The 27,298-nt window shown below is 36.4% G+C and overlaps 1 protein-coding gene across 2 annotated transcripts; it reads right to left on the bottom strand.

Moving 5' to 3' along the window:
* Window positions 1–595: 595 nt before the first annotated feature.
* On the bottom strand, window positions 596–26,563 carry LOC103715088 (uncharacterized). 2 transcript variants are annotated; one of them, XR_005507074.3, is made up of 28 exons: window positions 26,296–26,563; window positions 25,978–26,173; window positions 25,767–25,885; window positions 20,379–20,495; window positions 20,096–20,242; window positions 19,260–19,960; window positions 16,256–16,377; window positions 16,044–16,135; window positions 15,599–15,809; window positions 15,412–15,475; window positions 13,566–13,714; window positions 13,383–13,453; window positions 13,122–13,295; window positions 12,866–12,937; window positions 8,710–8,811; window positions 8,533–8,622; window positions 6,947–7,022; window positions 6,750–6,849; window positions 6,579–6,648; window positions 6,174–6,353; window positions 5,698–5,820; window positions 5,525–5,608; window positions 5,022–5,206; window positions 4,787–4,925; window positions 4,634–4,693; window positions 4,420–4,445; window positions 2,672–2,776; window positions 596–1,027 (listed from the first exon to the last, which is right to left on the bottom strand). XR_005507074.3 is itself a non-coding variant. In XM_039116289.3 (27 exons), the coding sequence occupies exons 1-27, from the start codon at window positions 26,386–26,388 to the stop codon at window positions 914–916; spliced, it is 3,756 nt and encodes a 1,251-aa protein (XP_038972217.3). In that variant the 5' UTR covers window positions 26,389–26,563; the 3' UTR covers window positions 596–913. The 2 variants fall into 2 exon arrangements, 1 of the variants encoding a protein (XP_038972217.3); XM_039116289.3 differs by lacking the exon at window positions 4,420–4,445.
* Window positions 26,564–27,298: the final 735 nt, after the last annotated feature.

Here is a 27,298-nt window from a genome sequence, read left to right as displayed (position 1 = left end):
ATATCCCAAACAAGATCCACCAAACTAATACCATAACTCACCGGTTGGCTACTAGTTCGGTACGAAATAAACTGGACGGTTTACTCTAATTCAATAGACCAAAATTCAAATCTTTTAAAAAGGCAGAAAGAGCCCGAACCAATTCAAATCAGTGTGAACTGGTTCAGAAAGAATTTCAAAATTTAGGACCGAACTAACTTAATTTTTCATTGATTCAGTTCAGTATGAAATGAACCAGACAGTTCGGTCTAATTCGGCATACCTTGATCATAAACATGTATCTCCTCTCTACAAGCCTAACTTATAGTCAAATATAGCTCCCAACATTTTTATCATTACAGTTCTTAATGCAACCAGAACAGAACGCTCCATCCTTCAAAAGCAAGAAGCACATTCCTTGCTGCCCAACGAAAGGAAACAGTTTTGACTCCAGCAATGATATTATCTTAATTAGCCCTAACAAAACAAGTCACACCACCAATTCACTAAAAGGACAATGGCCTATAAGAGAGACTACGCTTCCAAACATGAAACATGGCAAAAGATGCCACAAAAACAGCTATTGGTAACATCCAGTAATGAATACACTTGCCACTTGAACAAAAGGAGAGATTAAATAAAGGAAGGAAAAACTCTAGTTGCAGTGTTTATTCCTCTCAGCAATTTCTATGCTATTTACATAGGCCTTCAGCCATGCTGAAGTGCCATATTTTACAGACAAAAAAGGCTATTGTTATACCAGCTTGATGGAAATGATAAAATATAACTTACTATAAATTAGAGATTGATAAATGACTTGAAACACCTTAAATACATGGAAGCCTGGGAAGGAAAACCAGTTATATTGGCTGCCAAATTTGCAAGCATTCGCGGATGGATGCAAGAGAACGGCTGTACACAAAATGGGCATCTCTTACATGAAATAGCTCAGTGCTTTCTTCTTCCTCGACCCACCTTCGCCATAGAGCTCATTCCATTGTAGAAGCTCACTCATGTTTGTGGATTCAGATGATACACTAGCACATACCTACATGATCACTCAAATCAGTCACCAATAAGGTCATTCCCTTTGTAAAGACAATTAAGCACAAATTTCTATTCCAGCAAGGTCTTCTAGGGGTAAAAGGAGAAAAGGATGGGCAACCATTTCGTAAATTGAACTATATATATGTTCCAGCTTCTGCAAAGTCTTGCCTTGAAACTGGCACATACAGTCCCATAAAGCAAGGATAAGGATTTTGAGATACAGAAATGACATGAGAAGACACGCTGATTCAACAATTTTATTTAGAAAAAATACAGATAGAAAATGTTAATGAATAAATATATTATTCTTTACATATATGCTAAGAAATCCAAAAAGCAATGTTAGTTATTAGATTTTTTTTTGGATGCAGTGGTTATTCATTAACTACCACTCATTTGAACCTAATACTACCTAGAGAGGTGAGTGCGAACAAGCCGATCTAGGAACTCTCGACAATTATTAGATATCAGAATGAAGTAGTGCATACTTTATACTAATAACATTCAACAACACAAACTCCAAGTAAAATCAGTCAACGAAAGCCATCATATTCATCAAAATGTTGGCATTCATTAGAAAAGAAAAGAAGTCCCCTCATCTCAAAATATCCCAGGGTACCAAAGAAGTATCCAGACATCTCAGAAAAGTATCTGGGCCTTTTTATTCTTGAACAAAATGGAATACTTATCATAAGTATTTAACACATAGGCTCATATAGGATACAGCAATGCCATGTAAAACCAAGTATTCATGCTTCCCAGTATAAATAGTTAGATGAACAAGGCTGAGCCAAATCTTCTGTACCATAGTAGGATGATAGGGCCTTGGGCTTTCAATTCTAAAACAACCATACATTCGGTATAGCTGATTAGAGGAGGCAGAGTAGGATAAAAGGGAGGTCGCAGAGGTTAGAGATGCCATTATTGCAGTCCAACTGGAATGTTAATATTGGCATCTGAAACTCCTAATGGGAGATCTTGAACTTAATCAGCATATCAAGTATCAACAATGAATGACGCTTAGTTGCTTGCAAAAAGAGGGGGGAAAAGAAAACCACAGTACTTCTGAGTTTAAAAGAAGATAAAATTTATGTGGAATTTCTGAGGTATGTCTATGTCGGGGATACCATACAACAGAGGGCTCACAGTAAAGCTTTAAAAGAGAGCAGCCAGGTTGAAGATGTTTTCAGGGCCAGAATGTTGGAGAAAGAAGAGGGTTGTGACACATAACGTTCCCTGCAGGGGCAGAGAAGCTTGTTGCACATGGCAAACAAGACAGAACTAGCTTATACAAGAAAAAGAAGAACTGAGTTGACAAATAGTGAAAATATTAGAGGATTTTTTTCACTTTCTTTGAGAACTAGGATGGAAGGATGCCTGGCCCAGCTCAGGTTAAGGGCAGCTTTTAACCCAGATCACTGGTATCCAACACCCACCAGGCACGTGAACAGGCCCTAGGAAGTCTTGTAATCAGGTTGAATTTGTTCGAGATGTAACACATTGTTACCGAAAGGAAGAAACGAGAAAAGAAAACATATGCTTGACCTAAAAAGAATTAGGGAAAGGCATGTTGGCCATGGTTACAAGGTATAATGGAAACCAAGCTAATTTTTTTATAAAGAAAAAAAAGGTAAACAGAATTGACCTGCTCATGTGCATATTTCAAGTCTTCCATGCTTAAAGGACGGATGTCATCACTTCCATGCAATGCAGGTAAAGGTCTACCTTCTGCTAATGCTGAACTTCTCTCCTGGAGATTGCAAAACAAATAATGGATGAATAATCATTAATGTCAACAAGAACTAATAAAGAAGCACAAACTTTAAGTTTCAACTAAAAATGAAAGCACATTGTACCATAGCAGTTCATGCAATGGCCGTATAACTATAACAACAGATGACATAAAATGAAGATACAGCAATAAAAAGCACTAGTTTTTATGACTAACTAAACAATCAACATGCTATTAAAATAAATTATTATATTTGAGTGCACAACTGCTGTATGGCTTTGATGACTATATATGCACATACAATGTGCATATACTCATTACCTCCCACTTGTTTCTTTCATTCTTTCTAGAATCATTTTTTGTTCTAACAAGTACATCATAGTGTCAACATGAACTATCCAAACAGAACAAAAGCACAAGGAGAAGTGTGGTATTTTCAATGTATACATATATGTGCTTAATAAAAGAGTATGCGAACAAAACAAAAGCCAAGGCATAAAAGAGCATTGATAAATGCACTAGTTTATATGACTAGATTAGCATACATGACTGCAGAGCTAGATGAAAGCATATTAGCCATAAAACAATATAGCCAATTATCCCCCACTCCCATATTGGGTAAGCATGCAAACATGCATCAGCATGTATGCAAACTCAGTACTATAATATATACTCACTCCTTGCATCTCATATTCAAGTGCTGATACGACCAATGATTTAACATATTAGCACGCCAAGCCAACACATTCCCCACCAACAAGCACCAACAGCCATTACTGCTATCAACCCCACGGCCCCAACCTGCTACCCCCATTCCCGACAAGTGAATGACAGCAAGCTAAGCAATAAGTTCAGAGATGGACTAGAGTTCGACTGGCAATACAGATTTCACTGGGCCTGAAGGGAGAGGGCTCCAAGATGCGGATCATGTGGAGATGAAAGAGGATTGAGGAAGAAGGGTTCCAGCAGAGGAAGAGGACGAGGAAGGGGGAGAAAGATGTTTATTTTCTTCCCATGCTTTAAGTTTTTTGTTTCCTCCTCTTCTTTGTGGTGGCCGATTTTGCGGGGTGGAGGTGGGGGTGGGGGTGAGGGGGTGGGGAGGTGCACAGATGGGGTAGCATGTCTTTGTGTGTCCATTCAAATTGACCAAAAAACTAACTTAAGACTAGAAGCTAGCCAAACAGCATAACCATCCCTTCCATAGACCATGATTTGAAAAATCATTACTTCTGATTTTTCCAGGACTAAATCTGATCTAGACAGAAGTTACATGCATTCAAGAACACAATGTCAAGTCATGATTATCAATTTGGAGGGACGTGCACTTCAAAAGATGTGAAATGGCTATTATTTATTTGGACAAAGAAAAAAATCTTAACTAGAAGAAAACATTCACTTAAAGTTGATTTTTCAGTCATAAATTTGATGGCCCAGACTACAAAATGTAACATTTGGGAATCAGCATAAGTTGTCTAGTTGTTTGTATTCTACCTTAATAGCATAAGCACAACAAAGATCAGAAAAGAAATGAGGACAAGAGGGTCAATCATCCTATGTTTGTTCTACAACCAAACATAGTTATCACATGATCACATGTAAAGACGAGAATTAGCAGAATTAATAAAAATTTTCTGCGTCTAACATCCAGTTAGGATTTTCACCTAAATGCAGGAACTCCCTTCTGTATCTGTCCATGTGTACATGTTGAAATAATTTTTAGTGAGATGACAAGTCAAATTTGACGAGAATATCCATAAATAAATATGCCAATTTGCTTTAGAAACTAGAGATATGCAACCAGAACTACCTAAACATATATTGTAAAGGAGAAACAAAGAACATATTGACCAAATAATTCTGAGAATAAACACTAACCTTCTTTTCCTTTTCCAGAACTTCTCTAATGGGGCAATGTGCAGCAGTTACACAGAGATTCTGAGAACAGAAGATAGAGTGTAAATTCAAAGTTTCTTGATTTTTCAAAAAACACTAAAAGAACAGATTGCAGAACGTTAAATCCAAACAAACCTTCAAGTCGCTTCCTGAATATCCATCCGTCATATTGGCAAGTGCTTCCAAAGCAACATCTGGTGTCAGCTCCTCTTTGGCTAATATTACTCTGAGAATTTTTTCTCTATTTGATGCATCTGGTAAGTTTACCATTAATCTGCATAAAATATGTATATATTAAAATCATTAGGCTTAGCATTCAGTTGCAAAACTGCAAAATTTGTCAACATACAACTTCAAATGATGGTAATACCTCCGAGGAAACCTCCTTATGACAGCATCATCAAGGTCAAAAGGCCTATTGGTGGCAGCAAGCACCAATACACGTTCTTTATCTTTTGTGCGCAATCCATCCCAGTTCACCATGAATTCATTTTTCATCTTGCGCATGGCTTCATGTTCTCCAGGATTTTCTCGCCTGCCCAGCATACTGTCAACCTGTTCAAGGAAATGCAAGTAATCACCAAGAATAATTGACATGACAATAACCATCTTTAACAGAACTATTGACCTCTGAAAGTATTTTAAAAAAGGGAGGTGGGGGAGGGAGCAGCCTAGTGCATAAGGCTCCCACCACTTCAAGGTCTGGGAATGGTCAGATGTACACAGCCTAACCCCTGCATGAGGAGAGGCAGTTTCCATGTTTTGAACCTAGGACACCCAGGAATGGAGCAACTTTATCGTTGTGCCAAGTCTTACCCTCTAAAGAATTATCAGTGAAGAGAAGAAGAAGGTTTCTACTGATTACTTACTAACCTCGTCAACAAAAATGACGCTAGGAGCAATTTTGCTTGCTAATGAGAAAACTGCTTTGACATACTTCTCTCCTTCCCCAAACCACTGTTACAAATGAGGTATGCATTAGGATTTGACAAGGAAAAAGAAAATATGCAATCAACAAGAAATGCCAATGCTGTATGAATTAATACCTTTGAGGTGATGCTTGACATTGATATATTGATAAAATTTGCACCTGCTTCCGTTGCAACAGCTTTAGCAAGCATGGTCTTTCCCGTACCAGGAGGACCAAAGAGCAGTATTCCTTTGCAGGGCTGCAAAAAAAAAGAAGAAAAGTTGATGTTGCCAAGCTATGAAATATAAATTGTCACTCTAGGATAGCCTATTACATGGGCCACTTATGCCTAACTTTCATGTCTGAGAACTGATATCCTTCCAATGCGAACATCAAAGGCATACATACTTCACAACCAGAACATCTAGGGAGCTTAACCATCATCAAGATGTTGCAGACCATGAATGCAGGGAAATTTGGTTGCTTGTATTCCACCAAGCAAATTTTATCCATCAATAAGTAAGAAGTTTAAAAGCAAATATTAACCAAGACTACAAGAATGGCTAATTTGGAAGAATGCTAGCATTTGGATGGGCTGTAGAAGGCTTATACCTTTGTCAATTGTCCTTTGCAGAACAATTCTGGTCTTTGTAGAGGAAGCATCACCAACTCTTTCAATGTGTCCTTCACATTCTCTAAAGCTCCAATGTCAACAAAAGTAACTCCAATGTCATCGGGTGGAATAACATCAGCTAGAAGTCTTTTCTCAAATTCATTCTCAGTAACCACATCCTAGAATGCTCAAAGCAGAAGATAAAGAATATATAAGAGGAACTGAACTGTATAGTACAACAAAATCAATGAGCACAAACCAGCAGTGTTAAAAGCATGACATTGCCAGAGCATATATAGCATATAAACGTGCACACATGCACAAAAGCAGAGAGGGAGGTGGTGGAAAGAATAAGAACACACAGAGAGAAGAGAGGAGAGGAGGGGAGGGGGGGGGGGGAAGACCTTGAGTGATTTCTTTGGACTCTTAGTATCACTTTGGATGCTTTGTAGCATACCCAGCCCGTGCTTAATGCTGCCGGTTATTGACAATAATATTAGTATGTCAGGAGGTGAAAAATCAGTCTCAGGTTACATCATACAATATGCTACAATGTTTGTCAAAAATATAAGGACCTGTCATTGGAAAGTACAAGCTTAGCATCCTTTGCAGATGCTTCAATTTTATTGTTCTTAAGGTGGTGACTAAGTGCAAAGCCAACTATTTTATCCACATCTGCAAAAAAGAAAAAGAAAAAGAAGATAGTAACAGTAAGCATACCGGCAAAGCAAAAACAAGGTAAAGAGTAACTAGGTCCAAGGAAAATACTCACTTTCATTTGTAAGTGTTTGATCCTTTATGGATATCGTTTCAAGATCATTACAGTCTAATCCATTGCGACTTAGAAACTGTAAAACAAGGAAAATGGAACCGTATTAACATGATTGCAAACGACAATTCATAGATTACAACAACCACTTTGGAGAAGAAATTAACAGTTATAATGACAAATTCAAGAAGCTTGTTCTAATGCCAGATTAATTTCATAGCATGCTATAGTCATCATATGCAACACTACGCCAGATTAGTTTCACAAACTAATAGATCAGTTAAAAGCACAATAGCAGATAAAGGTCAACATCTAAAACCACAATAGCAGATAAAGGTCAACATCTAAAAGCACAATAACAGATAGGGTAGATAACATTTGAAACAGGATATATAATATAAAACATGCACATATATGCATAATTAAGACATCAGGATAGATCCAGCAAATGATATTCTGGGAATCAAGGTCATATAAAATCTGACTGATATGTTACTAAATTATCATGTTTTAAAGAGTGATAATATATAATCTTTGTTTGATGACCTAGAGAAACTACAATGTTTCCTGAAGTCATGATATATTTGGAAGTATATTTAATGGTTTCCTTTGAATTTATAATTCATGATGAAGGTTTTGACTAGTGGGATACTTCAAATTTTAATGGATTTTTTAAAATGTCAGAATCAGGTTAAAGTTCTATTCAAGCTTGAATTGAGCTTGACTAGGCTAAAGCCAAGCTCAATTAAAACTTCATACAAATTTGTATAAACTTCAGCTCTTTAAGGACATCAAGTTGATCCAAATGGGCTCTTGTTTGACTTGGTTCAAAGTTAGGCATGCTTAGGTCCAATCAAATAATAAACAACGTAAGATAGAACTCAAATTTTGGGCTCAGAATTTATTCCAAGCCTAACTTCATTAGACCCAGGTCCGATCACGAATGGCTCAATTAAGATCCTAATTAAGGTCACATTTATATAGACTCTATGCATGCCACCTATGTATTGATTCACATAGAATAAACAAATACAGCAAGCTAAACAAGTAAATGTCATGATGTATACAAATTCTCCAAGCAATTAGAACAAAGAAATTACAATGAGTCAATTTGATTCACTGCTTCAACATTAACAAGAATTCTGTTTTCAGAGTATGAAACTTATTGGGCAGAGAGCTGCAAAAAGATTATCATGATATCACAGATAGTGCTCGGCAAAACAGACCAAGAAAGTTTATAAGAACTTCTGGAAGGGGGGAAATCTTCCATCTATTAGATGTATGTGGTGAGATTTTTTCTTTATAAAATGAAGGCTATGCATTTGCAGCAGAAAATGATGAACAAGAATGCAATCTCGCACAGATCTAAAACATCCAGAACTTCTCAAAATGAAGATATAGAATTAAGCAGAATGGTAAACAAGGTAAAGAGAACCTCTCTCTTTTTGAATAATGGTGATGTAGTGAGGTAGGAGAACTTATCAACAATAAAAAAAACAAAAAAAATGATCTCTTGAAATAAACAAAGTAAAAGGGAAATGAAATAACCGGATAAGCATCCTCAGTTTTCACAAGTTATTAAATCTTACAGAGCGGATGCTAAGAATATTGGATTTGGCCTTCAGAGTTTCAACATCACGATCCAATTGTTCTTTCCAATCTAAAAGTTGGGCTTCGTCCTACCATATTTTAAACATATCAAGAAATACTTTTTACAAGGTATAAAGTGTTACTGCGATAACATAAATAAGATGCCAAAATTAAACCTGTGGAAGTTGGATAGAAAGTTTATTAGGAAATAATCTAGTGAGTTGCTTCATGGTCTTCGGAATTTCTTTGCTTCTCTCATGGAGCCGACCAAGGTTATCCTGCACAGTTCCAGAAGATTTATACATTAAAAGCTGCACCAAGAAGACACGAAAAGACAGCAAAAACATTGCTGACATTGGTCCGTCATGGTAAATATAAAGAAAAATCAGGTGACTTCAGCTTGCATCTCATCAACAGCTAAACCAGTGGCCTTGCAATCAATATAGGGTAACATCAAGGGAACAACTGGCAGGTTCAATTCAGGCACAAAATTCAATGCAGGATTTACAGAAAGCAATGATAAAGGGGGGGAACTTGGACAGTAAACTTCTAGTATCATGATAGATGATTGGGGTGGGCCAAATCCAAGTACGTAGCAATTCATACTTATTGCATTGCCACTTAAGAAGGAAAAGGAAACAACAATCAATTTTCTTTCTTAGGTTCATCTTAGCCTTGTCTGATGAATCTGAGAAATGCACAGCAACTAACAACATAACTGCCCACAATGATGTTGGAATGATGGCTCAATTCCCAAAATGTATTGAAACCATTCAGCAAAATACCTATTTCCACTCCAATAAAAAAAGCAGATGAGAACTTAACAGCAACAGCATTATGACATATGTCTAAATTATTATTAAATCACTACGTCTAACTTCACTTTTCCAAAAGAGCAGACTAGACATGATGACACTCAATTTCTTAGACAATAAACCAGGACAATGCTTCCATAATATAACCAGCATCAATCAAGATGGTAAATTTATTCTTATCACTAGAGCAACATGGAATATTGGCATGAACAAATATCCACATTGCCCACATTGTTATGTCAGAAAATGTTTCTTTACATTGTTCCTGTTATCAAACTCTTAATCATCCTCTTATACATGTTATCTACCATTTTCAGTCAAAAACCAAATTGGCCTTTGACCTTTTAATTTTAATTTGGAAGCAGTTTTATGATTAAAAGAGGCTTGAACCCAAAAACTTACGGTTGCTAATACATGTGTAAACCAACAAATGGATGGGCTATACTCCTAAACTTGAGAAAACACATGGAAGGGCTGCCAAATGATCACGATACTAGATGGACAGCTTTACTGATAATAGAAATTGAAATCTAGTTGACAGAATTTTAATGATTAGGAGATATAAGAAAAGCCATCAAATTTTGCAGAGATTTATTATTCTTGGTGACATTTCTGGGGATAATAAAATTATCCATCTCATTTGGACATTCTTAGGGGGCTTGATGAGCAAGTGTGTTGAAAAAATGTTGATTTTCTAAAAAAACTTAGGAGCAAGGTTCGTCGTACCGATACTGAACCCCATACCAGTGCCACATTAGCATAGTGTCAATATGGTACAGTATGCAGTACGCCACCGGTACCGGTACCGATACCATACAGGTAGGGTACGTCCAGTACCGTCGAGTTCGGTATGGTACAACATACCATGCTTAGGAGACAACAGATTGGGACTTTATTTTCCAGGATTTTGAGGACTGTTTCAAGAGGCACTATGAATGTTCTTGAAGAGCAAGTAGTTCTATCAAAGATTTAAAAGTTTGTTCACTCTTCCAAGTAAGGTCCCTTGTACCAAGCATACCGTACCATAATACCAAAACCAAGCTAAGTCTCCGTACATGGAACCAACCCTTGTACCGTCCATACTGATAATGTACCGGCATGGTACCGATATGGGTCTCGATACCTAAACAGTGAACCTTGCTTCCAAGTCTCATTTCATATATGAAGAGTTAAGTTGCGCAAGTATAGGATCAGCAAATGAAACAAACATATGAATAATACCATTTACTTGATAAATATATCCCAAAATAATCTAAAAAGTCTTGCCCTCTATGTTCCATATATTCAGTGTTTACTTGGTCTAGTCTAACTAAGGTCACATCATTTATACATTGAATCTCGCTAAAAACATCATCTGAATCATTCCCCACTTTCGTCCAGCTTTCCTAGATCATGCCATCATCTCAATTAAAATCTGAAATAAATCAGATTTCAAATGATTTTCATAGTATCTGCAAGATAAATTTACTAATGTTTCTCTCATATGATCATTCTATATATTTATACTTCCAAATTTTACGCAATTGTATCCTTGATGTCCTTCTCAACTGAACAAGGACAAAATCAAGCAAAAAGCATGATGCCTAAGGAATCCACCCTGAGGTTAACGAAAACAACCATAAGTCATAAATCATAGAAATTGCGCGTGAAATTCATGGGCATGACGATCAGCATATAAAGCCACCCAAACAAATCCAAAGGCAACCATAACAAGTTAAACACTTCTCATTCAAATTTTTACAACCCAAGGTTCACTAAACTAGTACCAAGACTCATACCTGCCGATGACCAGTATAGTATGGTACTAGCACATGTCATATCGAGCCGAGATGTACCAAAACAAGGGGAAGGGGAGGCAGAGAGAGGGAGGGAAGGAAAGGAGAGCTTATGGAGAGAAGGAGAGGAAGATGTATAGGGAGGAAGAAAGAAAGAACAAAGGTGGGGGGGGGGGGGGAGAGGGCTTCGAAGAGGGGAGAGAGGGAGAAGGAGAGGGAGGGAGAAAGAGAGAGGGAGGGAGGGAGAAAGAGAGAGGGAGGGAGAGTGACAGCATACCTCGTCAATAGCAACATCCAGAACCCTAACCCTAAGTATTGATCGGGGCTGGAGATGTCGATGAGGGCTCCCATGGCATCGATCGAGGGTGACAACATTCTCAAACATCGTTCAAAGACAATGGCATCGGTTGGCATCGGTTGGCATCGAAGAGGGAAGAGAGAGAGCGTTGAAGAAGACAGAGAGAGCATCAGAGAGGTTATTATAAGCAAACTGGCCCAAATGGCTGGGCAATCCCAACTTTGTGTCGGTTCGGTTTAATACGGGTCAAACCACCTGATTCAGGTTGTTTCAGCTAATGATGGTACCACCTAACTCATGCTTCACCCAAAGAAAAATCTATCTTAAAAGGTTACAAAATTTCAGTCTAACCTATGCTCAAACCTTAAGCTTATTTCTTGCCAATGACAAAACAAACTAAAATATGAATTTTTCAAAGTCAGCTACGATGAGCACTCAGAGATCACATGCCTTTACAGTAACAGTCTTTATTGGGTAAGGATGCTTCAAGATGCCCGCAAAAAGAAAGCTGAGTCAATAGATTCAAAAATTGACTGATTTCTTAGTTCTCATAGGAATCATGGTTCACAAAACGATACACATATCCAAGTCCAACTTCTAGCTCTCTCCTAATATATCAGTATTCCTCATTCAAACTCCAAAATTTGCTCAAGGATACAAGATGCATGTTTCAGAGTTAATATTCTCATATCTTAAAGCAAGCTCCAAAAGAAATAAAAGCCTACTTCCAACATAATTATGGTGGGTCAAACTTGTTGGAAAAGCCAACCTCCATTTCTCTCTAAAATATACAGCAAAAGAATTTGACAAGCACCTAGTATTCTAAATTTCTAATGCATATCTTACTTGTGGATACTTATCCAATACAGAATCATTGAGGTGGACATGAGAGTCCCAGGTAACACAGCCTAAGTTGAAATGAATAAGCAAGACATTTTTTCACCATATGCAGTAGCATTTTCAGAAGTACCAGCAGCAAACATCAAAAGATGGTGTCATCATCATTTGAAAATATGAAATATCCAGTGTCAGGGAATTTCCCAGTGTAAGACACAAAGAAATTAGGCATTTGAAGCACTAATGTAACACCTAAAAGAAATAGACAACAACTGCTATAGTACAAATAAGCATAAAATGGTTTTATAGAATCTACTGCAGCAAAAAATAACATATATGTCGGCATCTGTTGCATTGGTTGATTACAGGAATGACAAAATTATGGAACACACAAATGAAACCAAGCTAGAAAAAGTTAGATGATTTATTGCATTGCCAATAAAAACCATTACATATTCCATCAAAAGTGGAATAAGTGAATGCAGATAGGTAAGCAATGAATGGGAGGAAAAAATCCAAATTCAAACACGTCAAAGAAAAAGGCACAAAATAATGATGCCCAATATGCATGCTAGATGTTGTACAAGTTTGACTAAAGTTAGAATACCGGGAAAGCAAAGTCAAGCAGTGCTGTCTGGTTGCTTCCAAATTTTGTGAAGAGAAGACCTCCAGGATGTGACTGCAAAACATATTACATGTTACAAATGGTAACAGAAACAAATCAAGTAATACAAATTTGAGTTAAGCTACATGGATCATACTCCATTAACTTTTCTCCTACTTTTCTAAGCACAAACAAAAAATATTAAGTTCCACAAGAAAATGCCCAAAATGAACTGAACATGAATAAATCACAGTGCTACCTTCTCTTTGCGGTTGTCTATCTGCGTATGGGAACCTATAATTAGAACACCTGCTGGCATCAATTCAAGCTTGCTCTTCAAAGTTAAATATGTATCTGTACCTCCAGCCATAGATTTCTCTATGTCTTTTATTAGAATGATTAAAGGACCATTTTTACTTTCTTCAGATACAACCTGTAAAACAAAATGTAATAAACAACAAGGAACTGTAAAAATGAATTTCATATACATCACTCAATTTGAAAAAGTAACAGAACACACCTCTAGTAACTCATTGATGGCAAGTCTTTCAATGTCTTCACCTCCAGAAGATTCTGGGCGGAGTAAATCAGCTGAATACAAGAAGAGGAAACACATAACGTACTCACATAATGTTATTATTTATCAAGGGAAGCAACACAAAATAGTTGAGATGGTGAGAAAAAAATATAATTTGAGAATCACCAGTGCAAAAGAAGCCATGATCTTCCTCGCATAGCCCCCCAAGATCGTTACCCTCAAGAATTTGCTTATCAAATCTAACTCCAATTTTGGAGGCTCCGTTTTCCTCAAAAGCAAGAACAACTTTACCTCGATAATCATAATTTGGACCACTGTATATCAACAAAACAACAAATAAGTGAACCTTGCACAACACCAACAGCACAGTTGTACTTAAACCAAAAACAACACAGTGAAAAATCACGAATAAGCAAATGAAATAAGAGATTTCTGTGCAAAAATGTCAATGTTGATTCTTAAAATACCATTACCTGACAATCAGCAATATTTTTTAAGAAAGATGCTTAATGCCGGGATAGGTTCGCCATACGTTATGGAGCTTTTACTATCTCAAAGATTGTGACCAAGGTAAGACACCTCATGCTCAAGCTAGTAAAAAGCTTTGATTATCATAATTTTTCAGCTAAGACTACATGTATTTATTATTTGTAGTACAGCACTTAATTAACCCATTTTCTCTAAAATTAAAATTAAAACAGGATCCAGTTCCATCTAACTAGGGGACCAGATGAATTAATCATCAATGCCGTTGAACATTTACATTATTGGGTAGGTTGGTATCATTCACCCACCACTGCCCACCTCCCCCTCCCCTGCCCCCCAAAAGAAGAACAAGAAGCACTTGTACAGACACACTCACAACAGACACAAAGCAATACTTAGACAAAAGGCCAACCTTACAAAAATAGTACATGGACAAACCTTATACAGCCTCTAGAAAACCCCTCAAATTCATGATTAGTAGCATTAGTTTTTGTCTAGAAGGAACTAGAAACACCTAGTCATCCTTAATCAAGATTCAGAGAGTTAACTTTTCTTTTCCATTTGAAAATAGTTGACCGTTAATCTATGTTGTCTGACATTTAAAAGCAAACCTATAAGCATTTGTCTGATGATATAATAAAATTAAAAGACTTAATTGCATGCACAAAATTAAAACAAGCAATATAGACATTGATGATGATGTGAACAAAAGTATTTGACAAACATCAAAATGGAGGAAAATTCAACTGTTTGCCTAAAATGCAAAGATAGGAATGTTTAGGAAAGATGTTTGATTTTCTCGCTAACATAACAAGATCATCTAAAGATTTAAAAAATGCATCGCAGGATGTGCAGCAATAATAGGATGAGCAGAAAATAAATTTAGTGCCTAAAAGAAGCTCTGGCAAGGTAGGTAGAGGATAAAGTCATAGGCAACTGCATGAGACGAGATAGGAAGAGGACAAAGAGATGGGCAATTGTATGAAATAGTTTGATGTGCAACAAAGACAAGACACAACAAAGGGAAAAAAATGTGCTTGTGCTGTGAGGCATGAACAGAGAATGCTACAAAACAAAAAACTCCTAGAAGGATATTGAAACATCATATTGAGACTTATTCCTAATTAAAAAAGACCTACAGAATTTGATTTTTAAAGCAGATCTTAGAGTAGACAAATGTTGACGGTGATTCAAGTTTTCATTCTCCAAGCAACTTGCACAAACTCGTAAATTTGTTTTTAAGAAATGTGTTTTTAAGCTGGTTGTTGACAGTTGATAATCAATTAAGAAACTCCGCACGTCACACCCATATCTAGACCTTTTATATTTCATAAACGATAAACTTTCAAATCCTCTTAAAGCAAAGCAGATGTTGTTAGAATGTTGTGTTTTGGGGCTTATATAAGTTAACAAGTGTTAACCAATCTTAAATTACAAAGAAAAAAATAGAGACATGCTAGATGAGAAAAAAATGTAAACCGAAAGAGGTTGAAGTAACTTCAACATGTGTTAACCAAAAACATACCTCTCAGGAGCCTGAAGAGGAAAGCCTGATGAAGGTCCTGAACCAACATATCTTACCCTATCGCCTATGTAACATATTGCAAATGCTTAATCAGTTAAAAGTGCAAACTAATGAACAAATTATAAAGAAACTGTTTATTTAAAGCATAATAAAATTGATACAAAGAATATAGTGAAACATAGCATGCCTTCTTTAAATGTGTATTTCTTTGATGATGTTGTTGATGCCTCCTGCTTTGGCAAAGAACGGGAATTTAACATAGATGTCCCCATCATGTCAGCCTCTACACTCGAAGTTGGTCTTCTAAGATCAAGCAGTGCACCACGCTTAGAAAAGAAGCTTGCTTTCTCGACCCTGCCACCTTCTTTTAGGGATTCCGAGTCCTTCGAAGATGGACCCTGCAATCATTCTTTTCCAGCGATCAATACAAAATAATTTCAAGATTAAGATTCAAAAAGAGTTTTATCTGTCATGTTGAGGTGATGATAACGATAAGCAAGAAAATGAAGATATCAGCAAGAAAATAAAACTACTATCTCAAACTCTAAGCAGTTTTCCTTTGTTCTCCCTTTTGTACAACAAAAAGTAAAATTATTGAAAATGTCATGTATAGTGTAAAAAGGGAAACTTACACCAGGTAGCTGAAGAGAATCTATTATGAGTAATCTAGCACCAAAGTGTCGTGCAAGGGCCTTTACCAAAGTCTCTTGATAGATTTCAGATCCTGGAAAAGGGTCGGCAGAAAAATCAATAGGCTAGAGAAACACATAAACCAGACAAAGCTCCATAAACAGAAATAACAGAAGCATAACTGTTTCATTCAGGAAAAAAGAGGGTAGCATACCTGTTGGACCAGTTAATAGAATTCGCGGATTTACAGATGAAATCTCGGTAGCATATTTTATAAACTCCTTGCATTCCAGGTGAATGTATGCACATGATAGAAGTAAATTTTTTGTATTGTCACTGCATGTAATGACATAAAATTAGAGAAGTTTAAATCATCCAAAGAATTGTGAAGAAATGACTTTGACAAAGAAAAAAGTGTTCAGCTGATAACAACATAAGGTAGGAGAGCAAGCATCCAATATGCACAAGAGCCTAGTCGTGTACTGATTTATGAGACAGAAAATTAGCAAGAAATCTGATGATGCTGGAATGGAAATTTTTCTTTTTTTTTTGAGGGAAGATGCTGGAATGGAAAGTTGAACTCGTAAGTTAGTAAGCATGGAGATTATATGGTCATCAGTGCAAGGCTCCAGCACCCAGTAATGTGGTTTTACAGTATCTCAAGAAAGAACACCCAATTATACAACTATATATACAGTTATATGCAATGGCTTGTTGTCTACAGATACTTACAGGTGCAAGTAGTATGAGAGATGACAGGGTTTACTTTCCAAAGTAGTGTAAAGTAAATGCATTCTAAAGTACAACAATATCAACAAAAAAAAAGGGTTTTGAACTAGAATCAGTAACTGCATAATTTATCAATTTGGAGAATCATGTTGAAGAAGTGACTACATATGCCGGCAAGAGGCATGCTGTACATCCTGCATCTAAATGAAGGGATTAGATAGAGTAGCAGAACCTTACAACTATAAAGATTAACAAATGATATTTTAGGCATGCTGGTTATAAACTGGCATTGACAAAACTTTGGATCCCTATGGATTTAACCACTTGATACTGATCCTATTTTTGTAGCCATTGGACCTTCAGTTAGGGGGAAAAGCACAGACAAGGGAGAAAATAAAATAGTATTTTGCCAATTTTAGAACTATAACTAAGAAGAAAATATGCTAATTCTATTTTATCTCAATGCCATTGAATTTTGACTTCACAAAATTATGATAAAAGCCATTCTTTCCTTTCTTGCTTCAGGTCAAGGAGAACGGAGATTGACGCCTCTCTCAAGAGATTTTTGATCTACTCGAAAGAATACATTCAGTCCAAATCAAAGAGAAGGAAGTTTTTTCCATTATATCTTTACTAGACCAGATCTTGTTAAATTCAAATTCAAGGAGTCCCATGCAATGTGCGATGTCTAACATTATAATACTAAACTGGTTGCATTTGATCAATCACCAGAGGTGGGACCAGAGACTAAACTTTCAGAAATTCATCCTACAACAATAGAAACTCTTCTACCTCATCCCCCCCCCCAACCCGCACCCAAAAAAAAAAAGGAAAAGGGAAAAAAAAAGAAAATGAAAGAAAAGAAACAACAGCAATAATAATGGGTGCAAAGCCACCTAAAGAAAGAGGAAAAAAATCCAGCACTGCTCCTTCCAAGAAATGTCACACCAACCATGCTCCCTAAAATCTGACATCTCTTTTCCATATAAATCAGTCCACAAAATAGAAACCCAGTAGCACCTGACATTCTTACCACAGTAAATCATATTAATTTTCCATCTCTTTCTCAACCTAATTAACACTGTAATTAAAATTTCCGGCTCCATTTTTGCTCCCTAAATTATGGAATTGGACTAACAAAGCACTGCCTTTTTCTCCAAGTAATATTAAACAGATAAAGTCTGGAAGCAGGTTTTTCTAACAATAAAGGGAGGATATTTGACAATTCTCAAGAAGAAAAAAACAGGAACTTACAGTAGAAACTACATTTTATGCCTGTACCAGCACCTTTCTCCTTATGAACCCTCGTATTATCATTAGACTGCCTCTCTCCCACACTATTCCTCCTTTTTCCCTCAGCAAAAGAAGCCACCAGGTCTAACATGCACAAGGTGCGTCCATTTTAGTTATGTTTACTATACCATGAGTATGATGAATATTTAATATATTAGGATTTAGAAATGCTAACCAAAAGTAACACGCACCTTTTTGTCCTTTTTCACATGCATTTTTGTATAAGTCTAAATGATGTCATCGTATTAAGGACATTGTTAAATTCCTCATGTCATGCACGATCCATCTCCCTGAAAACATTAGATATTCGACTGCAAGGCATTTTTCTTAAATATTGAAATATCATGGACGTGGAAAGTATTTCTACCTTCAGTTCAACAACTTTTCATGATAGTAGTTAGGCATGTTTAAAGCCCTGCTGATCATTTGATGGACAGAAACAGAGCATTTCTAAATCATCCTTTAAGTGACCAATAGCTGGGCCCCAAAGAAGGGAATCCTGGCTAAGCCCTGTGGCAGCCATGCAATACAAGTAACCTAGTCCAGTTTATCAAACAAGAAGATGGACAAATTTATAATTTTTATATCCCTCCTTCTTTGAGCCACAAAGAGTACTAACCTAAAAAATTCTAGACTTTTTTTTTGAGATAGTGAACCATAAGCATAATTTTTCACATAGAAAAGTACCACATAAATGGACAAAAATAATAAAAAAATGGCAAACAAGTTTATAGAAGAGGCAGCAGACTAAATAATGCCAATTATAAGCTCGTATAGCTGATATCTCAGGGATGGTAAAACAGAGGCTAAGACGAGTGGAGAATAGAATTTTTTAACATCAATACCAGACAAACATATAGGCAACTGACACTTCCACATAAAGAATCTCAAATATTCTTCTGGACAAGTTTAACATATCCTGTTCCAGAAGAAGCACAAGCACCAATACACAATCATAGAAACAAACTTATATGCAAAAAAACAAGGAAGAAGACCATAACTTGTTTAAGTTCATGTAATCAAACTAACAACGAATATTTAAGATCAGTTGCACGCAGAAAAGATAATTCATTAAGCTGACAAAACATATCTAACGCCAGAAAGCATTACAAGACCAAGGAACTAAGCAGTAGAATAAGTTAAATGGGAGTAGCTGATGAAGTAAAACAAAAGCAAATATCAATCAAGGCTCTCACCTAAGATAGTAGGGAAAACTTTCAAAGGAGACTTGGATATCACTAGCATCAACAATCCCCTGTTTCAAACCATCCTTAAAGGCTTGGCATCTAGTAGTAGGCAAGGATGCTGGGGTATCAAGATCCCTAAGGAGCTCCCTCTGATCCTCAAACACTTTAAATATGTTTCCAGTCAAATCCAGTTCAGCAGTCGATGATCCTGCAATCATCTTCACAAGTGGTCTTATCTCATAGTTTGCACCAGAAGTCTTTCCAATATCTCCATCAAGTTGAGCATCTGAACCAATGGTACCATGCTGAGTTGCTTCATTAGCACCAAGATCGGTAGATAAAACAACAGCAGCCTTATCACCAGAAGGAACCTCAGTACTCCCATTATGCTCAGTATTACCCGTCCCAGCATCGCAGTTCTTATCAAGGTCTGAATTGCAACCCTCTGATACATCACAAGCAGATGGCAGGGCAGGCCTTTGTACTCCTTCATGAGCATTATCACCACTGGATGCTGGTGGAAGGACTGACAGATCTTTCTTATGATTAGATAGAGAAGCCAATATTGACGCTCCAGCAACAGCTGAAGGGTCTCCAGATCTGCTCTCAAATTGAATCTCTTTGGTAGGAACATCCTGTGCATCCAAAATGCCAAGTGCAGAACATGATGCAGGTGTAGTTAATTTGTCACTAGCAAGTGGTTGAAAAATCTGCCAATAGATCAAGGAAGAACTTTTCTAAAGAAAAAGGGTAAATATCTCAGCACACAGAATTAGACAGATCTATATAAATTTAAAAAAATGCATTATGTGGCGATATGCAAAGAAACAACCACCAAAGGATACATAAGCATGCCTCCTGGATGAACCGAAAACAACCTCATCCCCTCCCATGAGAACTACTTGCGAGATTTGCTCAATGATTTTTCCATTAACTTGCACAATGCCTTTTCTTCCTATTATTTCAAGCAAGGCCCCTGGTGCACCTCTACACTGAAAAAGAATTTAAAAAAGGAATGAACTTCATATAAGTCAAGGGCATATGCAATAAGCTAAGGTATGACTTTTCAATTTGAAGCCAATCAACTTGTAATTCTACAATAGTGAAAAACAATAACCAAGACTATACCTCAAGATGTTTCAGTTTACAAAGAGTCCTGCCAACAGATGGATCCTTCAATGATAAGTTGCAGCTTGGTCCTTGACCAACAGTGAATTGAGAACCACAGATAACAAGATGAGGGTTCTGGACAGTAGCATCAGACATGCAGGTAAAGTGAACTCAAAAATTAAGATGGTTACTCATCCTACAAGTACTTGTATCATGACATGACCAAGATAACATTTTAAAGATAGAAATATTTTTTCCATATAATCAACAGAAAAATTCCTAGAGACACATGCCTTACCCAGCAAAATTAGTTAAAATGATAAATAATAGAACGATGCGGGGAAGACTCAACAGTGCCATGTATATTAAAAGGTACAAAAAGAAGTCTAGAGCTTGGTAACACAATGTGAATACGAAAGATTAGCAGTGATGTGTTATCATCATAATGCAACTAAGACCAACCATTGCATTGCAAAATATAATGTTGGGAAATGTCATAATACACATTTTATCAAAAATAAAACCCATTTATCATCTTTGGCAAAGAATTTCTCCAGAAAAATCATTAATTAACATAAATCCAAAGGCAGCCCAGAAGAAACTTATCTTTGGCGACTGTTTCTATCTGAAAGATGTAAGACACCTTACCTAAACCATCTTTTAATAACCATTGTTTTAACAATTCCACACGTCCCTAACTCTGTTACATAAACAATGGGCCATAATATATTTTTTACTACTGTTATAATGGTGTTATTAAAGGAAATTACTTTCTAATTAATATCACTAGTGCTTAAAGGGGAAGCCAAGTTTACTCTACACAGGTGGTGTGTTACATTTAAACAAGCCAAATTCATCATTGAAAATCTAAAAAGTAAAAAGAAGTAATAAAACTAAATACATGTCATTTTAAAAAAAAGGGGGAAAATGATTGTTATTTGTCGAACTTATTTACAGGATGAGTTAAACAAATAAATTTGGGTTTCATAATGAAATCATGACAACGGTGATTTCAAAGGGCAGCAAGAATTTAAAATGAATAAGCAAGCTCTGAGTACAAGTTGACCCATCACATCTAGTAATATTGACAACAACATTGATCTAAATAATTATTTTAATTGACCAACTATCATATAGGACGAATATTTTCAAAGAAGTTCTTCAATTTGCCTCCTTAAAACATAATTTATACTTGTGCAGTGCTTTGATAAAAGAATATTTAATTCAGTGGTTGTTGCCTCTCTAAATGGCCAGTTGACTTATATATTATTTCTCTTTTAGTTCAGGTACTCCTCTCATCTTTCTAGATCATTCAGACAAGAGGTACATGTCCTCCCCCCACTTTCTTTTCTGTTTCTTAGAGCTTGTATGCTAGCCAAATGACAAAACAAATATTACATATAGTATCTTAGCATATTATTCACTAAAGTACCCTTGAATTCCTCAAGTCGAAGAATATGGATGGAGTTTCTAGATCTTGCTCACTGCACAAGTACTTTTTTTTTCTTGCGCACTCAACTTACATCTCGCACACATAGGTTTCATGCTCTAATGTCGTACCTGCATGAACATGCACAGACTAAAACACCTGCTTTTGAAAGTTAATAGCCTCACAGCACCTAGGCCATCTGGCAATAGCCTAGGATTATCATAAGCAGAATTTTGAGTACGTCACAGGAAGTTAGTGCTCCATTTACAGGCCAACACCAAGCTTATTATAATCACAAATTAGCACTGAGAATGTTTGGCACACATGAGGAACAAGAAAATGGCTAGCTACAAAGTCAAGATCAATTTAATATATATATATATATATATGTTGGTTAATCAAAAGACACTAGCTACTGATGCTACAATCTCTAGTCTCCCACTTGAAGAAAAAAAAATGCTACACTCTCTAGTCTCCTACTTGAAGAAAAAAAAATGCTACACTCTCTAGTCTCCCACTTGAAGAAAAAAAAAGAAGGAAAAAGAACTCCATCTAAGTTGGTGCTTTTAGTAAAGATACATGTCTGTCCACAAAAGGTGCAAGATGGCTTAACAAAACCAGTCAGTCACATACCCAGTTAGAGTTTGCTTTATTTAATGGTAAAGATGATAAAGCATCTAGACATTCTCCTAGTGATGTCAAACATTCAATGAATTTTTCACATGATTTATTTCATGTCATCCTCTTATGCCTAGCCTAGAAATACTTATTAGGCAATAATGAATTTCTTTTTATTACGGAACTATAAGTCTTCCTAAAAACATTTTTTAAGATGCATGACAAAAACACTTTTTATTTCACCCCAATAACTTAGTTGATATAAACTAGTGCAATATAGACTGCTCTTATTGTTATCAAGGTCCTAGCAGGGGAAAGAACTTAATAAATTAACATCAAGAAACCGTCAAACCTGGCACTAATTTCGCAGCCATCATTAAACACTATCTCCCAAAGCCCATAATGTCTTGCCTCCTAATTAATAATGTCATCAATCTGACCCTTCCAATGTAGGTCATAAAAATCCCATGTACTTAAAAAAGGTGTTCCAAAACAACAGTTTCACTTTCTCAAACATCAACTAATATTTCTTAAACTTTAAATCCCTAGCAGCCAAACTCCTTTAAATATTATTCCTCCTATAATTTGCCAATATTTATAGAACAAGGCAATGATGCTATCCTGCTTCCATAACTCAAATGCTCTAAAAATGCCTCAAGAAAATCTCTTTCATTTGTGCTCAATCCCCATAATCTTTCAACTCATTCATCAACCTCCCTATGGCATTCTCTTTTTGCCAAAATGTTTAGTATTTTCTGTTGCATCCAAAGTTTCATCCTTCTCATAAGTTTTATCATCAAAAAAGCTCAAGAATCTCCACCTACATCCTTATAATCCAAAAAATAGTATGTCCATCTCACTCTTACCCAAACAACCAAGAGAAAATAATTCTTTGCATTCTTTTGGGATGAGTAAAATCTAACTCAACGATCGATCATATTATTCAATTGCATAACTTCCTTACTAATAACTGATCAATCAACCAAGTCAAGTTCCCTAAAGTAATCTAAATACCTAGCATGTTTCGCATGATCTTAAAAGCCTAGTTGCAAAACACGGACCAGAACAAAATTCCATAACAGGAATTACAAGTTTGTCCTGCCTATAGTTCCTAATTCATGGTGACACACCATATGGGACTGGGAAAAGGAAAAGAAGTATAATTCACAGATAGGTTTGACTCAATAATTTGATGATCCCTTTATTCAGCCATACAACTTTTCCACCAAAAAATGGACACAAAAACTACCCCATAAAGTATGATCGATCCATCATAATTTTCTCTTAGCATGCTCATCCTATGGAAAATTCATTCTCCCAAAGTATCAGACTCATGTACAAGGAAAAAATCCCACTTGCAATTACCAAAATGCATGCATATTAAATAACAGAGAATACAAAGTGTTCTATCTTAACTCTTACCCTAGCAAGTACATGGGAAATTAAGAATCCACCACATCTAAAGAAAAACTTAGACAAATATTTTTGTTATCCATCCTTCAGAACAATTTTTGCCCTCTGCATATAAGCCACAATAACTCGAACATTGGGTTTTCTAATCTTGAACTAAACAATTGATATAACCAAATTAATCTTAAAACCTACAGCATAAGTAAGCCCATGAAAACTAAAATGGCCATTATACCATTAATCTATCCATAGGTAAGTATTTATTTTGTCTAAGGGGGGAAGAGAAAGATGATTTAGATTCACAAGATGAGGAAGAGAAATTGATCTGATAAAGGCACCAATTCCCATGGGTCAACATGATAAATAGGAGATATAATGCAGAAAACATAACATAGATTACCATGCAAGGTCAAGCAGAAGAGGTGTACGGAAGGAAATCAGGGATCTTGCAATCTCAATTAAAATGTGGAAAAAGGTGGGGTTAAATACATAACATTTACACCTATCTTACAAAGCTCAAGGTTATCATCCAAAAGTTGCAGAGGAATACTAAGAGGAATCAATGACTGATTTGACATAACTGGACTGAAAGCAACCCTAATGTGATTTTGATGGTATAGAAACTAATTGTTATTCCATTGAGGACAGAATGACATTCTCAAAAAAACATATTAAATTCATCTAATACATCTTACAAGAGAGTGACTAACTTTATCATTTTCGATGTGATAAATATCTGTGTATACAGGGATGTACATATCCGTGTATATCTATATTTATATATGTGTATATGCATGTATGAGTGACTATATGTATATATCCTTATTCATATGAAACATCCATATCCAGGATCTATATTATTAAAAAAAAGGTGATCCAGTGCAAGAGGCTCCTACCATTACAAGGTTCAGGAATGGTCAGCTTTATGCAACCTAACCCTCACGTGTGAAAGGGTATTTCTGTATTTCTAACACATGACCTCCAAGTTACAATGAAGCAACCTTACTGTTGCGTCAACGCTCACCCTCATCCGGGATCTATATTCAACTCCAGAAAAGAGGTTTATTGTGCATTTCTATATAAGGAACAATTATATGTGCATGTTGTTCATGCATGCACACTCATGTGCATATGTATGATGTCCCTCCCAGTCACCCTTTCACCCACCCACATATATACATGTGCATTTATATGTAATGTAATGTACATGCAGATATGTACATATCTCCGCATAGTTGTTCTTTCTATACACACACTCAAGCACAAATATACATACAAATTTACATATTCACAAGCATGAATAAATGATGAGACATGCACACATATTCCTTATATCTCTCAATTTGATAATGTGGTCAAATTAACATCCTCTCATATCCCACATCAGTTGGTTTCCTATATCATCAGAATTGTTAATTATTCTAATTACCCAATTAACCGAATAAGCCCATCTAAGAATATCTGTCAAGCTGCAGAGAGTAACGTGTAAATGAAGACTCTAGTTAACTTTTTCATCAACTTAAAACAAAAAGTGAGACAGTCAAAAAGTAATGTTCTATGCTTTTCCTTTTCTTAACACCAAGTAAGAATGATAGCGCTTTTTTTAAGGAAAACAGGAGAACTAAATCTGCATTTTTTTGTGAAGTCAGTCACTTGAAGGCAAAACAAGTTTCCACCGATCACAAGGCTTACATTTTGGATTAGTATAGTTTAAATCTTTTCTTTCCAGTAAATATAAAGTACCCTGGAAGCCAAAAACCACATGGCATATCGTGTATTCTTCTTTTAACAAGAAAAATAAAAATAAAATCAGGAACTTGAATGCTCCCTAGAACCCTCGATACAAATATAAAGATGAATAAATCTTTCAAACGGCTGACAGAAAACCTCATCATCGAAAAACACTTTAACAAAATGGACAGGAAAAATTGGGAAAATAATAACCCAACCTGCGAACACTGCGAAAGAAGTTTCGCCCACGCCTTCGGCTGCACCTTCAAGTCCCGTTTCTTCGAGAGTTCCAACGGCACCGCCCCCAATTGTTCTCCATCAGCTTTTGCTGTTTGCTCTGAAAGCGAAGGTAAAAAAGCGAATTTTGTGAACACCCACAACGTAACAGAGGAAAAAAGGCCAACCTCCACGGTAAAGAACTGCAGGAACCTTGGGTCGGCAATTGAAGCACGGAACTCTGCCCTGCCCCATCCTCGGGCCTGTTCTCCTGTTCCGGCGAGCCATGGCCGGCCTCCCTCGGCGGATCAGCGGCAGCCGGCGGATCAGGCGCGACCTGGAGGTCCTCAGCGCCCGGCGCCGCCTCCTCCCTCGGCTCCAACTGGTGCGCCTTCAAGGTCGCCTCCACCTGGACGAATCCCACGGATCCCAGCCGAAATCCAGCAAAACCTTCGATTAGATGGAAGCCGAGGCAGAAACCCCCAAAATAAAAAGAAGAGAAACCAAGGGAAATTAAGGGAAATATCGCACCTTGGAGCGTTTGGCGGAGGGAGACGAGGGGGAGGGGGAGGGCAAAGAAATGGGGCGCTTCGAGGACGCCGAGCTCCGCCTCGTCTCAACCATCGCCTCCGGTTATTTCTTCCTCAACTCCGAGCCGATATTTTTTCTGGGAGAAGAAGAAGAAGAACGAGAACGATAGAGAGGGAGGGATGGGAAGGGGGAATGTCGCCAAGGATTTTTATTTATTACAGGAGATATCTTCGTATTAATTCTAGGTTACGTTTTATTTTTTTATTTTTTTATTACATGACACATGCGTTCGATTTATACGAACAACGTTACATGCAGGTTTGCAAATAGACCCCTGTCAATTTTAAATTATACAAATTTATATATTATTTTAAAGATTTATTAAGAAAAAATAATTTTGATAGCTTCTCTAAAGATGTTTATGTAAAAAGTAATTACAATGTGTGCAAACTGCAAAGCGGTGCATTACTTATTGAGGACCTTTTACTTTTATATTTTCGCACTTTTAATTGCATGTATTGTTGTAGCACATTTTTGTTTTTTCACACTATCTATTAAAGAATTTTCAAAAAGAATTAATAAGCAGCTACAATTTGATCCAAGATAGGTGCAACGAAGAAATATCAAAATATGTATTTACTCCTTAGTAGTCCAATCTAGTATGTAACTTTATACATCTAAATATTTTATAGCGACATAACAATTATGCGGCTATCACATAATAAATTTAGATAAATATAACGAACAAAGCATCTGAAAATTTATTTCATTCTAAATATAAAATTTTATACTCAAGCTTTTAAATATGCTCTAGGATAAATCAAACTATGCACAATAATATATAGGAAAACACAAGTTAATTATTATGATTCATTAGATTTCCTCATTATTTTCCACACTTTCTTCGTTGCGGGTTTTTTGTTTTAGCATATAATGGTCACACATTTAACGCTCATAGTTTTCATTAGGTAAAAGGTAGAAATATCACAATAGTAGCATGATG

This window comes from Phoenix dactylifera, chromosome 14, assembly GCF_051530095.1.
Source record: "Phoenix dactylifera cultivar Ajwa chromosome 14, Ajwa_hap1_PhDact_Kaust_v1.1, whole genome shotgun sequence".
NCBI lineage: Eukaryota > Viridiplantae > Streptophyta > Magnoliopsida > Arecales > Arecaceae > Phoenix > Phoenix dactylifera.
This window is presented reverse-complemented; position numbering and strand designations above follow the sequence as displayed.